The 15,053-nt window shown below is 39.3% G+C and overlaps 1 protein-coding gene across 4 annotated transcripts in view; it reads right to left on the minus strand.

Moving 5' to 3' along the window:
* Nucleotides 1-209: 209 nt before the first annotated feature.
* LOC100709289 (up-regulator of cell proliferation-like) overlaps nt 210-15,053 on the minus strand; it is an 86,559-nt gene continuing 71,715 nt past the window's right edge. The window contains exons 1-5 of one of the 4 annotated variants that reach the window (XM_019348449.2): nt 14,844-14,984; nt 14,572-14,652; nt 10,620-10,678; nt 7,871-7,955; nt 210-6,054 (exon numbers count right to left, since the gene is read on the minus strand). In XM_019348449.2, coding sequence (XP_019203994.1) covers nt 1,382-6,054; nt 7,871-7,955; nt 10,620-10,625 — 4,764 coding nt within the window. In that variant the 5' untranslated portion in view covers nt 10,626-10,678; nt 14,572-14,652; nt 14,844-14,984 and the 3' untranslated portion in view covers nt 210-1,381. Of the gene's footprint in view, nt 6,055-7,870; nt 7,956-8,662; nt 8,683-10,619; nt 10,679-14,571; nt 14,653-14,843; nt 14,992-15,053 lie in introns of those variants that run through there. The other 3 variants (XM_025900171.1, XM_005462477.4, XM_005462478.4) reach the window with 3 other exon arrangements.

The raw sequence follows: 15,053 nt of genomic DNA on the forward strand, positions 1-15,053 counted from the left end.
TATTCAGTCCTTGTACTCTTGGATCTCACAGCTGCTCACTTTGTGTTTAAATTGAACAAAACTGTTATGGTCCTGGGTCAGTGACCCAGTGTTTTTGTACTTTTTTCTTTTGATTTCATCATGGATTGTGACTGTGGTTTGGTTTCTGTCCTAGTGTTTCTAGCTCCCTAGTTTTGTGGTACTTCCTGAGTTCTGAGTTTTAGGTTTTGTTATTTGACTTCCCAGTGTTAATTCTGTGCTCCCTCTGTTCTGTGTCATCCCTGCCTGTGTATCCCCCCTAGTGTAGTCAGGTCTCTGTGTAAAGCGCGTCTCTGAGTCTGTGTCTTCGCGTGTGTTTTGAGTTTCCTGTTTTATTGTGAAAGTCCGTGTCTTATGCCAGTGTGTTCAGTTTGCGTTTCCCCTGTCTCGTCTTGTCGATCACAATCAGCTGTGCCTCCCTCCTGTGTATAGTTTCCTCGTTCCCTTCTGAGTAGTGTGTGTTCACTCATGTTCGTCGCTAGTCCATCTGTGTTTCTTCCCTGCGTTTTCTCCCCGAGTCGCCTGTTCAGGTTCATTTTGTTAGTCATTCCCAGTTTAGGTCACCTTTAGGTTTTGTTTTTGCTCGCTGTGTTTCTGTTTGTGACACCGGTGTGTGTAAATAAAGCTCACTCACGTCCAAGCCAGTGCCAGCGTCTGGGTCCTCTCTCACACCCTCCACACATCTGCCACCCCAGCCATGACAGTAACACTGAGATTGTTTTGAAATCGGATTTCATGTAACTTAACATGCTACAATAAAATAGATGTGACAAATACACAATCCAACCTGTTGTTTGGCTTTTATTTTTTTTAGTTCAATAACTCAAAGCTTGAGATGAAAGAAAGTAAAATCTTGCATTTACAAACAATGGTGAATGATGACTATAAGGTTAAAGTAAAGAAAATTAAAATTAAAAAAAGAAATCAGACAAAGAAAGTGAATGTAAGTTCTGAATATGGTTACTTACTCAGATAAGAAAACTTTCTTTACAGGTGAAAACTGAATATGTAAATACCTCAGAAATAAAAACAACATTAAATTCTAATGATTTTTTTAGTCTTAGTAGAATAATACCACATACAGACTCATATCCGTGAGAAACAAATGTATATTTGAAAAAAATATAAAATGACAACAAAACCAAAACAAAGCACATTTTGAGCAGATTCTTTTTCATTTCAGGTGTTAATTGCAAACTCATGTCAATGTGAGCAATAGTAAAAGAAATGTTCTCGTATTACGGTATTGTAAAGGCATAGTAGCTAATGTACATTAATCTACATCATAACAGTGATCTGATATCACATTATTGGATGTGTTCTCTGCACTTAAAGAATAAGAGGAAGAATGTAACTCCTCTTACTAGCTGTGAAATGACTCTTTGAGACTTTTTTCTGCCTGATCTCTTGTGATTTGTTTCCAAGCTGAAGGGATATCAGCAGGTATTGCACTACATTTTTTAGCAAAATCATTGTTGTACTTTGCCATTATAAATTTCCAGTAGTCTGATGCTTCAAGGCTCACATCTGGAGGGATTTTCCAGTCTGGAAAAATTTCCTTGTAACGCTTATAAGGGTGAAATTTATTGTTTGTAGCACTGCATTGAAATTGGGCGCCACTGATCACGAGAGAGGAGCATATGTCAGTGACAAGTTTTTTTGTTGTGTCCCACCTGCAGTTACCCAGACCCTGTGGCTGATGCAGTGAAGCAAAGTGCTCAGTATGGCCTCCTCCTCCTGCATCACAGGGAGCTTTGCAGAATGGACACTGTTTGCCGCAACCAACCAGTTTGTTGAAAAGCTCATTCTGGGGATTCATTTTGAGCTGTTTTAGTTTCACTTCAAAGTTCAATTTTTGGAATTCTGTTCTGAGATCTTGTGCCATGTTATTCACAGACACTGTGAGCCAGTGAGCAAACTGTTCCTTGTCAGCATTGTTCAGGATCATGAAAGCACCAAGAGCATCCTGGGAAATGACCAGTTTATCACCAAGTTCTTTACAAATATCTTCAACAAATGTCTTCAAATCATCACTCTTTCCTGTTTTTGCCTTGTTGATTGCACCATTTATCCGTATGATGCATGACTGGAGACGTTGGTCCTCAAACTCAGACATTGTTGACACAGTTGAAAAGTGCTCCACTATTTGTTTGTGAATCCACATCTTGACATACTTCTCATATGAATCAATATAGCTCACATAGTTTTTAAAATCATCCTTTGAGAGTAAATCCAGTAAAACTGAATACTGGAAGGACATTCGTGTGCTGAACTGCTCACATGTCAGCATTTCACCAATGACATCAAGTCCCAGGGATTGACTGATAAAGTCTTCAACAGCAGGCTTCAAGCATCGGTTGGTGAATTCTTCTGCCTTCTTCTGACACTGGTCTCTTTCATGGAACACATCAATGAAATCATCACGAAACTTTTCCTTGTTTTTCATCAGACATCTGTAGGGATCATTTGCTTGGATGAAATCTTCGTGCATTTTCTGAAACTCTCTGGCTGCAAATCCACAGATGTGCTGTTTCAGAGAAACTTCAAACTCAATGTCTTTGTTAACATCTTTATTCTTTTGCAGTTTCTCGTCAATCATGTGTAGGATCTCCTGGATGTAAGTCTCAGAGTAATTGCTTTTCTTTTTCACTTTTTCTCTCACAAACTGAGTGCAGGCATCTATGATGCTGTCAGCCTGTTTTTGTGCAGCTATTTTGTAATCTTCTTTTCTAAACAAATTCCAGACACCGTGTTTGAATTTTTTTAAAAATCCTTCAGGTGTATATTTGAAAGGCTCTTTTCCACAATCCTGCAGACTTTTTTGACTTAATAATTCGCATGCATGACTCCCCCTGCGTGACAGATTGTTTCTCAGGTAGTTAGATACGCTGGTGAAGACATTTGTTGTCTTTTGTTTGGAAAAAGAAAGTTTCTTCAGAGTTTCACTCCACATCTTGTGAAATTCGTTTTCCAGTTCTTTCTCTCCCATTTGGATATTCTTTTTCCGACATTCATCAATTAGTGCACAAACTGCCTCTTCAATCTTTTGTGTATGATTCTTCTTAATTTTATCAAGTTTTATCATTCCCTCTCTGATTTCTGCTGCTGCTGTGAGCTGATTAAACACAGTTCTCTTCATTTCACACCGGAGGCTCTTTGCACTGTTTGAGAATTCCTCTCTGTATCCTTCTACAAGATAAACATGACCCTCTGTTTGCTTGAAATACTTTGTCAGATTTTCGAGAAGTCTTGTCTCCCATGTGGACAGCAGGTCAGAGGCTTCCTTTCTCAAAGATGTGAGAAATTCTCCCATGTCAGAAGAACCAGATTTGTCTGCAGTTGTACCAAAATTGGAAATTCGTCTTTCTGCGTTTGTTACCCAGGTGTACATTTCTTTTTTGAATTCCCACTCCCATTTGTTGAATTCTGTGCAGAGTCTCATGTATGCATCAGCTACGAGGCTGTTTCTGAAGCTGAAGATGAAGTTTTCATGCTTTACTGCAGTCCACAGACTTGTCATCCACTCTTTAAACTCAGAGATATCATTAGCAGATGACTCATAGTTTCCCAGCAGCTGGATGACGTGTTTCTTGAGCTCATATACAGCCTCACTGTAGCCTGCATTGACTGGTGCCATTGGTGGGTTTCCATTCCAGAGTCCAGGAATGTACCAGTTCCCAGTGTCTGGACTGTACTCCATCACATCAGTGAAGCTCTTGTTCTCCTCTTTCTTTTCCATTTTGGCTGCTGCCTGGGTCATCTCATTTAACTGTTCCAGGAGCAGTTTCCTGTCTCGTGAGTTCTTCTCATGGGCTGAAACATCGGACACATTCTGGTGAACGAACACACATTTCGGCTTTTTGCCCACCTCCTTCATCCTGAGAAAAGCATGCACAACTATTTGTAGGATGTCCTTCATTTCAGTTGAATTCTCCATTGCAATATTAACAATGGTGACATCACTCAGCCCTATAACAAGTGTAGCAAGCTCATTGTCATGCTCATAGCTGTTGTCCAGTTGTGCAAGTTCTGGTGACTTTAAGCCCTCAGTGTCAATGATCACCATGAAGTCACAGTTTAGGACTTTTTTCATGTCTTCATTGATTTTGATGAGCAACATAAAGGCACCTCGAGTACATCGACCACTGCTGACTGCAAACTGCACTCCAAACATGGTGTTAAGGAGAGTGGACTTTCCTGTGCTCTGAACTCCAAGAACTGTGACTACCAGGATCTTTCTGTTTGGAGACACCAAGTCACTGAGCTGAGAGAGAACCTCACTCACCCATCTGAGAGGGATGTTGGATGCATCTCCATCTACAAGCTCAAGAGGAAATCCATCAAGCAACAACTCTGCACACAGTTTGGGCAGATGCTGCAGCTGTTGACGTGCTGGATCTGTTTGTGGAAGGGACAGTGAGGCTTCATAGATCTGACCCATTTCACGGAAGAAGTGTTCAGTCCCCAGTGAGCTGTTGGAAATTTGTCTGTCAATCTCCTTTATCTCCTTCTTGTTCTCAGAGTTCTTGCATTTTTCTTTATATTTCATCCGAAGTTCAGACATTTTTGTACGAGACAGGTTATCCAGGTTCATTCGCATCCATTTCAGGAAATAAAACCTCTCTGTTCCTGGGCTTGATATTGCATTAATGAAACATGTCATAGCTGTCGACATGTCATAAGAGTTCTGCTTTTTCCGCAGTTCTTTTTTCTGTAGCTGAAGTTCACTTTTGTGATCTTCAGGACTTTTGGAGCCAACTTTTTTAAGCCGAAATTCTTCCTTCTCTAAGCAGGTCAGTTCTTTCCATATTTCACCTTGCCGAGGAAGGTGATCTTCTTTGTATTTAAGGATGTCTTGAATTTCTGCAGTGATGGCTTCAGCATTTATCTTTGCAATCTGGCACTCTGGAGAGTCTTCATCAACCAGGATTCCCAGTTCATGGGCAATGTCTGCCATCTGCTCTATTGTCACCTTCATCTTTGAGTTTTCAACTACATCTGTGATTGTTTTTCTCAGATCTTTTACCAAGTCTGCATCATTTTTACTTTTTGTCTTAATAATGATGTTTTTAGTCAAGCCCAACTTGGTTGCTACTTCTTTTAAAGCATCTTTACTGAAGCGCTTGCTCTCATAGTTACCCACTAAGCACACCTTTGTCTTATGCTTTTGGTTGCTAAGTAGACTGCACTTAGAGAAATTCAAATGGTCAAAGAACACAAAAACTGCTGCAGATGTCTGACACAAAAAGGAGTATTGTGTTTCAAATGAAGCAATGTCCCCATGAAGGTTAGCTACAGCCACTGGGTGACTGAAAATATCAATGTTTGTGTTTCCACCAGGAAGATACCAAGTAATTTCAGTCAGTCCGTTGGATATTCTTCTTGGACTGTCACCACACTCCATGTTGTAGTGAACAAAGGTGTCATGGTACTGCTGAGAATTGCTCAGAAGCTTATTGAGAATCTCTGACTTGGACAAGGAGCACTCACCCAGTCTGACAAAAGAGATCATTGGAAGTTCAGAGAGAACGATTCTGTCTTCAATGAAGCCCTTGGATTCTGACAGAGACTGAGGTCTGTACTTTTTAACAATGTCTCTCATGGCCCACAGCATGAGTGTGCACTGATTGGTGTCACAGTTTGGAAGCAGCAGAGGAACAGAGAACTGACACATGGACATTTTCAGTGCTATTTCCTGCTGTAGGAAACCATCAGAACACAGAAAGAGAGCAGTGATTATGTCCAGGGGGTTTAGCATATCATCTGCATCTGGGCTCTTAAACAGATCATCAAAATCTAAGTTTGAATCCTGTGATTCATCATCAGAATCTGATTCACACAGTGATTTCACATTTCTAGCTGTCACATTAACCATCATCAGTTTCTTTAGAAAACACCATAGAAGGTCTGAGTTACTCTTGACAGGTTGATCAGTGATGGTCTTCTCATTAATCTCAAGTATTCTGCCAAGTGTTAGCTTCTCTCCGTAGTACTGTTCAATGTCCAGATCCTTCATTAACTTTTCCAGATGAGTCACTGTGAAAATAAACACAGAACAGAACATATAGAACAGGGTCATTACTTTTGGTTTAACATTTGAGGGACGTTATTATTACACGTCACAACGAGCTTTCAAACATCAAACTAATATGAACCTAAACAGTACCACAAGCAAGGCAGTTTATTAACTACCATGGAATGACGGATGAAAAGAGATGAAAGAGGCAAAACTGTGTGCCAAAGTCAGAGGTTGAAGTGGTCAGTGGTTCTTTTTGTTTTTTTGGCACACAACTTCTCATTTAATGTTTTTTCTTTATTACTTATATTTTAGATTCATCAAAATAGTTTCCCTTTGTTTTTATTACTGGTTTGCACAATCTTGGCACTCTCTCAATGAGCTTCATGAGGTCGTCACCAGAAATGGTTTTTTGTTGGCCCCTTTGCCTTCACTCTGCAGTCCATCTCCATCTCATCCCACTTTATCCTCTTTCCTACTCATTTTTTTGTTTATAAGCAAACTCACCTTCTACAACAGATGCAACAGAAAATAGAGCTATTTTTTATTTTCCTTCTTTTTCTCTGATTCAAGCTGAGTACATTGATTAGAATAAAAACTTACACTGAAATAACATTTGTATTCCCATCTACTATTATTTTATTCTGACATTAAGTCTCTTCTCATGTTTGTTTCTCAGGTAGAGCAATGATGTTCCTGGTTCCAACTGACCTGGGGTATATTTAGTGATCTAAAAGTGTCAGAAACCAAAAAATTCCACTACAGCGGTGTTCTTTACATCTCACAGATCATGGTTCAATGAAGAATTATCACCCATTTTTCATTTAAAAAAAAGGCTTTTAAAACTTTTTTTAAAATGTACTTTGGAAGGACCTTCAAACAAATACAATAATTTTTCATGACATTGATTTTTTTTAATTATTTTTTTATTTTATATTTTACAATACTTGTTTACTTATTTTACTTTTTTAATGGAATAATTTTTCAGATCTCTCTCCCATCTCACAGCACTTGTCTCTCAATCATCAAATCGTATTACTCTGGAAAAAGTACAAAGTCTCCAGAGACACTATGGCAAAAACAAAATATGCCTCTGCGTCCCACAGACTGGCTGTTAATTCATCCATTGACTTATGGACCCAAGCCAGCACGAGAACCCCAAATATCCATTCTTCCAATTCTCTCCCAAAAAACACCTTCTTTTTAGATTAGCCATTCGAGAATGATTTTCTGTATTGAGTTGGGCATGAACAGCTCAAAAGCTGACTGATGTCTGTCACACGAGTCACTGCCATTCATGCTGGCCCTGGCATTGTTTTTATTATATTTTGTGCAGACAGTTTTGCCTGATGTGTATTTGAGGATGATGACCACTATATTCCACCATTTTCAGATGTGATTGTCTTGCTTGGAGGGATATGGATAGCAGTTTCCTTATTTGGTTTAGAATCATTAGATTCAGAATTAACTTCAAGATGGTCTTCATCTTCAGACACATGTTCCTCCTCTATGATCAAAGCTGAGTTCCAGAGCCTCCAGGGCTGTCAACTGTTTATGTCTGTCTGTGTTTGTGCTCGGAGTCTCACAATTTCAAAGAAACGAGCAGTGTTGGGTCAAATTGACCAGCGCGTGTGTTGATTACAGTTTTAAAGCCAAGTATAACACATTTCAAATTCAAAAATACTTGAGACACTGAAGCTGTACTTCAACTTTTACTAGAGTATTTTTTAACACTAGTATCTGTACTTCTACTTAAGTACAGAATGTCTGTACTTTTTTAAGTATTTTGTGGTTTGCTTCATTTTTCAACAGCTATGACTCGCCTCTTTTGCTTACCTTTGTTTCCAGATGTCTCAACAGACTGGCCTTTGAGGTCGTCCATTTCATCAGAGCCTGAATAATGTCCTCTGGTCTCACGATTCTGTGTGTGGAGCAGTTCATGTAGTTAGTCTCAGTTGTTGTTAATGGAAAAAATCATTTTGCTTAAAGCTGCAAGCCGGCAACACGTCAGTTTGTGCAGTTCTGCAGAACAAACAAATTGTATAAAGCTGATTACTAACACCCATATAACACCAGGCTGAAGATGGTGTTGCGAGAAGGATGTTACGTTTAATAAATGCATTTCTACTGTTGGCTTCATTTTAAAAAACAATTATGAGTCCCTCGCTATAATGCGGTTCACCTTTCGCAGCCTCGCTGTTTCACTGATTTTGTTTGTGCAATTCTGCATGCTTTTTTTTTTGCTTTTTTTTTTTTAAACAGTGGATTATGTTCTGTGTCCTGATTGATTGACAATGGTCTACAGCCAATCTCCTCCGTACCGTATCTCCTGTACAGTACAGAATGAGTTCAGCTTGTCAAATTTACATAAATCTTCGATAGCTAGCAGTGTGACTCTGAAGGGCTGTACTGTATGTTTATAAGTTTTCTCCCCAACAAACACAACAATGTCGACGAAACGTTTTGCACCGTTGAAGGCACCTGCAGTAGCACCCAAAAGGCAGAGGAAGATGCTAACCATCGCACAAAAAGTTGGACTTCTGGACATGCTAAAGGAAGGTAGAAGTTACCGTATTTTTCGAATTATAAGTGAAACAAAACAGTCAGATAAGTCAAACTTTACTCAACTCATTCTTCTTGCTTCCTCCATTGATTCAATAATGTTGAATTCTCTGGCAGCTGCTCTATTTCCATGTTCTGGACCTGAAAACAGGGTTTGATCTTTGGTTTCATTCTACAGGGTGGGCCATTTATATGGATACATCAAACTTACTGGTAATGTCACAAGAAAAACAATGGTGTGCTTGGTTTCAACGTAACTTTATTCTTTCATGAGTTATTTACAAGTTTCTCTTTGTTCACAGCCATTGACATGTCGAAGAGGTTAACACGTGAGGAGCGGATCGAAATTGTGTTGATATCTGGTGAACGCAGTAACCGGGTCATTGCAGCAGATTTCAATGCAAGACACCCTACGAGACCACCCATCTCCCATGCTACAGTTAGCAAACTGCTTGCTAAGTTTCGTGAAACTGGTTCAGTGTTGGATTTGCCAAAATGTGGACGCAAGAAAACTGTCACTAATGAAGAAACATTAGTGGCTGTCCTAGCTTCATTCAGCAAGAGCCCACAGCGTAGCACTCGCCGCATGTCACTGGAGAGTGGCATTAGTCGAACATCCCTTCGGCGGATATTAGCTACTCACAAATGGCACCCTTACAAACTCCAGCTACTACAGCATCTCAATGAGGATGATTCAGATCGGCGCACAGAATTTGCAGAATGGGCAAAACAAAAATTGGAACAGGAGTCCTGTTCCAATTTTTGTTTTGCCCATTCTGCAAATGTTACAGGACCCTCAGTTCACGCAGAAGATTTTGTTCAGTGATGAGGCAAACTTTTATGTGAATGGTGAAGTTAACAAACAAAACCACCGCTATTGGTCTGACACTAACCCACATTGGATGGATCCCTCCAAGACTGTCGGAACAACAAAAGTGATGGTTTGGTGTGGTATATGGGGTACAACGATAGTGGGTCCATTTTTCATCAATGGAAACCTCAAGGCCACTGGATATTTGAAATTGCTACATGATGATGTGTTTCCCTCTTTATGCACTGAAGCTGGCACGTTCCCTGAGTTTTTCCAGCAAGATGGTGCACCACCACTTTATGGGTGCCAGGTCCGAGCATTCCTAGATGAACAGTTTCCTGGAAAGTGGAGTGGTCGTCGTGGGCCAGTTGAATGGCCCCCAAGGTCTCCCGATCTGACCCCCTTAGACTTTTATCTTTGGGGTCATCTGAAGGCAATTGTCTATGGTGTGAAGATACGAGATGTGCAGCACCTGAAACTACAGATACTGGATGCCTGTGCTGGCATTTCTCCTGTGGTGTTGCTATCAGTGTGTGAAGAGTGGGAGAAGAGGGTTGCATTGACAATCCAACACAATGGGCAGGACATTGAACACATTTTATAAGTGGTCAGAAACTTGTAAATAACTCATGAAAGAATAAAGTTACGTTGAAACCAAGCACACCATTGTTTTTCTTGTGACATTACCAATAAGTTTGATGTGTCACATGGCCCTCTTCCTATTGAAAAAACAAAAGTTGTATCCAAGATGGCCAACTTCTAAATGGCCACCATGGTCACCACCCATCTTAAGGAGTTTGCCCCCTCACATATACTAATGTGCCACAAACAGGACTTTAATATCACCAACCATTCCCATGTTATTACGGTGTATCCATATAAATGGCCCACCCTGTATAATACTGGACTTATTTTTCTACGAAGGTTTGAACTTTGAGGGTGTTTGAACAAGAGAGAAAAGTGTGAAATTGTTCATGCCTGTCTGAGAAAAGTGTATAAAGTGTGCAGTGAGGGGTTTTACAGCCTTAAAACATCTATAATGATTGTAAAAAATAAAGCTGGCTACTTCGCGGATTTCACCTATCCGTAACTCCCGCGATAAATGAGGGACCGCTGTGTTTTAGAAAATACATCAAAAACATCAAAATATAATTACCCTACACATATTATCTTACATGCACTTATTTAATGATGCACAACATATCATCTTACCTCCATTGTGGGTGCAGACTGTCATCCAACTGTTGTTCTAAATTACTCAGGTTCCATCTCTGAAAGTGATGAGAGACAGGTCTAAGTCTGTATACTCCATGGACTACATTGCATTTCACAGAATTCAAGCTTTACAAAAAAATTCAATATGTTTATAACTTCACCAGATATAAGAACATCAAGGCTTTTCTCTTTCTTTTTGCTTTGCAGGAAAGCCTACAATATAATTCAGCTCAGTGAAGTACCTGCTTGTTCCTTTATCCAACTTGCACACTAAAAATGTATCAAGTACAATGCAAACCAAAAAGGTAGTTTACCTCCAAAATAAAATGGAACCCTTTAGAACATAGTATAAAATAAAGTATAAAATATGAAAGTAGGAAAAAACAACATGTCCAGAAGTGGGAAGTAAAAGTATAAATACTTCATTAGTGGACTTAAATATGATTTTCAGACATCTGCATTTTACTTAACAATAAAATAACATAAAAGACAATCCTACTGATGTATCAATCACTGTTGCTTACCTCACATGCCAACATGGAAATTTCATGCTTAGCTGTAATGCCCCATTTCATTTTAGAGATTTTTTTAACAGATGCTGGATATAAACATGATGTATGCTGATGAAATTATGCTTTTTATGTATCATAAAATGTCCTGCAAAACAAATTGAAGTAACTAACTTTATGTTATTCAAAAGTTGTATTTAAATAACAGACAGTACAGGCTAAAGTGGTTAGCTTGCAGTACTGTGATGATGATTACAGAGATGCATTGTGCCGGACTGGTGCAGAATATATGTGATGCCCACAGTTAGTGTTAGATTACACTAAGAGTAGCAGACATCAATATAAATTTAAGCTGATGTCTTTACTAGTTTTATACTATGTAGAGGGTAGAAAGTAGTCATGACATGGCACTCACAATAGAAATAATTTCGACTTATTTCTGAATGATTTGTTTCCCCACACTGTTACCACAACACCAGATTTTAGGGTTTCCCCATACTAGGGTTGGGCGATATGTAAAAATTTTCCAATAGACAATCTTAAGTCCAATAATCGACGATGGGCGATATATTCGCGCATGCGCAGACTTGGGTTGGGTGCATCCTTCGTGGCCCACCATATCCCTGAATTCATACCGCGGCCCAGTTTCCAACAATGGCGGCAGCTACTTAGTTTTAATGTTACTCTTGTTACTCTTTCTGGGTCACAAAATAAATTAAGATATTTTCAGGCGAGAATGTAGCTGTGTAAACTTCAAATATCTACTCGGTTTATCAAGACATCACATATTTGCAAACGTGCTCCGACGTGTTTGAAGACACATAGTACAATAAGCGAGGTACTATTTTTTTTTTAGCCACGAGTTCATAGTAGCTCGTTGCTGCAGCGTTGTTCGCTCCCCACCTACGTAGGAGGCGGGCCTCTAATCCATTTGATTGGTTAATGCCGTGAAGGGCTCTATTCGACTGGTCAAATGTGTCAAGGGGTTTCTTTGTTTGGTCAATTCTTTAAAGCACGTGTGTAAACATTTTAGGGTACCCAATTATCACAGTTTATCGCACAGGCTGATATCGCGATGACAATAAATTTTCGATTTATTGTGCAGGCCTAGCTGGGTATCGTCACTGATTTCTATAATCCATTTGATTCCGATTCACAAGGTCCGATTCGAATCAATTTTGCCTCAGACAGTCAGAAATATTATAATTCTGATCATTTATCAGCACTGACACTTCTGACACTTTATCAGAGTTGTAAACACCACAGAAGATGTCTTTGTGTTAAAGTAACTGAGGATAAAACACAGAAAAACATGAAGGAGATTTTCCTGGCCTGGCTTCTTATAGCAGATAACCTTAAAAATATTCTGCAGTAGAACAAAAACTGAAGAAAACCATGAATCAACATATGAACATTACCTGATGCTGCTGAAGTGAAGCAGAGCAAAGTTACTGAGGTTTGATTAGAGACAGTCAAGCGTTTTGCAATTTCGCATAATTTTAAAAAGTTTAAATTTCTTCAGTATTGAACAGCAGAAATGAGGCTTTCTTGTCCGAGGTCATTTAAGTTAAAAAAAAAAAAGAAAGAAAGAAAGAAAGCGGCCGACAGCGCTGTAAACAAGGTGGGTAGTAAGCAAACAAATAATGCAGAAAACAGAGATCTGGGATGGGAAACTGTTCTTGAAGTACACCAAGAGAAAGAGCTGTGCATGACGTGTGATTTTTATCGTGGTGGAAGCAAACCAGCAAAAGTAAAAGTGAATTAATGACGACATTTATCAAATGTGAAGCGCAGTTTGGATCTTCTTTTGCTGCTGGTTCAGTGCGTTTTGGTTGGAGAGAGACAAAACCTGCAGCTCAGAGTCTAGCGCAAAAAAGACGTAAACACAAAGCGCGGACCCAACACATCAGAATCAGTGGGATGTCGGCTTTCAGCCCCGACGGTGTGTCTGTGTACGTGCCATCGGGTGAGAAAGCCGAGAAACAGAAAAGCTGATTCTGATGCGTTGGGTCCGCGCTTTGTGTTTACGTCTTTGTGCAGAATCCGTTTACGTGCTCTCATTTGCTGTTTTAGCTGATTGGTGGTTGTTGAAATAGATTTGTGAGCTTTAACCTGAGATTCTGGTGTTTCTGGCAAAATACATTTATAATTAAAAGTCTATTCGGGATTTTATGAATCGATATCGCTTTATTCAAGCTACTCACCTCACCTACTCCCTCCTGCACTTTCAAACATACACACGAAGGACTACAGGAATATCTGGACCACGGCCAATCAGAGAGGTCCTGCCCCTGACTATCTCGGATTGGTTTAGACCACAATATGGGCATAAAGTGTGTCTGTTGTTGACTATACGGAGACTTTCAGAGTTGCAAAGACTTTTTTTTTTTTTTTTTTTTTTACTCGAACAGCTGGTCGCACTGGTGCAACCTAAGATTCTTTTAGTCGCACCATTGAGAAATTAGGTCACAAATTGGCCGCACTCTAGAGCCCTGCTAATGTCAATCCACTAAGGTAATATTTACAAAGAAATTAAAGCTTTCAGTGCATCTTTCTTCTGTTGGTGACAAATTGCATACATAGTGGCAGTGATCATAGAGGGTCAGTCAAAGATGCTAGTCCTTTTGGGTGAGCACCTGCATTTGGGTGGAAAGCCCAAGGCCTGCAAGCCAGGAGATCTAATTTTGTCCATAAGTTAATTTTTTAATACACAGCAAATGAGGGAAATAAGGTTTGATGCTCTGTAAAGGTGTTGCTATAAATTTTTATATGTACATGAATAAATTGAAACATTATGTGCAGACCATGTAAACCTCTTGTAATTCGTTATTTTAAAAAAAAAAATCTTTAAAACAATATATCTTTGCTATGCATAAGTATCAAAACGTTTCTTAAGTAACCCAAAAGAACTGATTGGCTGACCTGGAATCCCTGTTACCCATAATTCCAAAAGCATTAGACATGACTGGAACAGGTCTGCAATATTTTTTAAAGTTATTTTCTTTTTAATAATGTTCACCCAAAGTAGGATTATTAAAGTTAAATAATCTTTATTGAATTACATAAAAAACTTATTACTTATCCCTTACATATACGTACACTTAATTGAGAACCCTCATAGCACTCCAGCAGTCCTAGTTGAGCAAAAGTGACAGAAACACGTGGTTCCTCTTATATTTTCTCCTGCAGAAACGATTCAAAAAGTTAAAGTGTGCTTCCGGGTTGTGTCACGCTTGTTGTACGAGAGTAAAAAAAAAACCGGATGCTTCAGTGAACAGATTTGAAGTTTTCCTATCGTGTACTCAGAATTGGCCTTTAAAGAATGACTTTTCATGTGCTAACACATATCTAGGTGTAAGACAAAAAAAATGCAATTTTTCATTATACAGCATCAACAACTACAAATTAATTATATTCGTACACGAACCGGTGAGACTTACACATCTGTATCACTCTATTTTCTTGTGCCGAACGGTTTCCATTGTGTAGATACGACAATATTTTGTATCTCCGACAGAAATCTGAAATATACCATAAATCAACGAGACTGTGATGACACATCCATCAGTGAGAGAATGATGTATGATCACAGGGGAAAATCCTAATCAAACCTCTAAAAACGAAACTATGGAAACCCAAGTAAAGCTCTATGCGTGTCATGTAACATACCATATACACATACCAGACAAAACAACATCAAAAAGCTACCCACCTTTGTATTTTTCTCCCCTTCAGGCTCTTATTTTCTCCTTCGTGCAGTAGATTTACAAGCAAACTTTTCCGTTACTGTAGAGCACAGAAGCACATTTCACTCGCCTTCTAGAACACTCCTGTTACGCGGTTTGATGAACACTTTCACTTCCGGTTTCATGACCAAGCCACTGCACTCACCCTACAGTTTACACCAATGACTGTACACCGA

Source organism: Oreochromis niloticus, linkage group LG3, assembly GCF_001858045.2.
Source record: "Oreochromis niloticus isolate F11D_XX linkage group LG3, O_niloticus_UMD_NMBU, whole genome shotgun sequence".
Lineage (NCBI taxonomy): Eukaryota > Metazoa > Chordata > Actinopteri > Cichliformes > Cichlidae > Oreochromis > Oreochromis niloticus.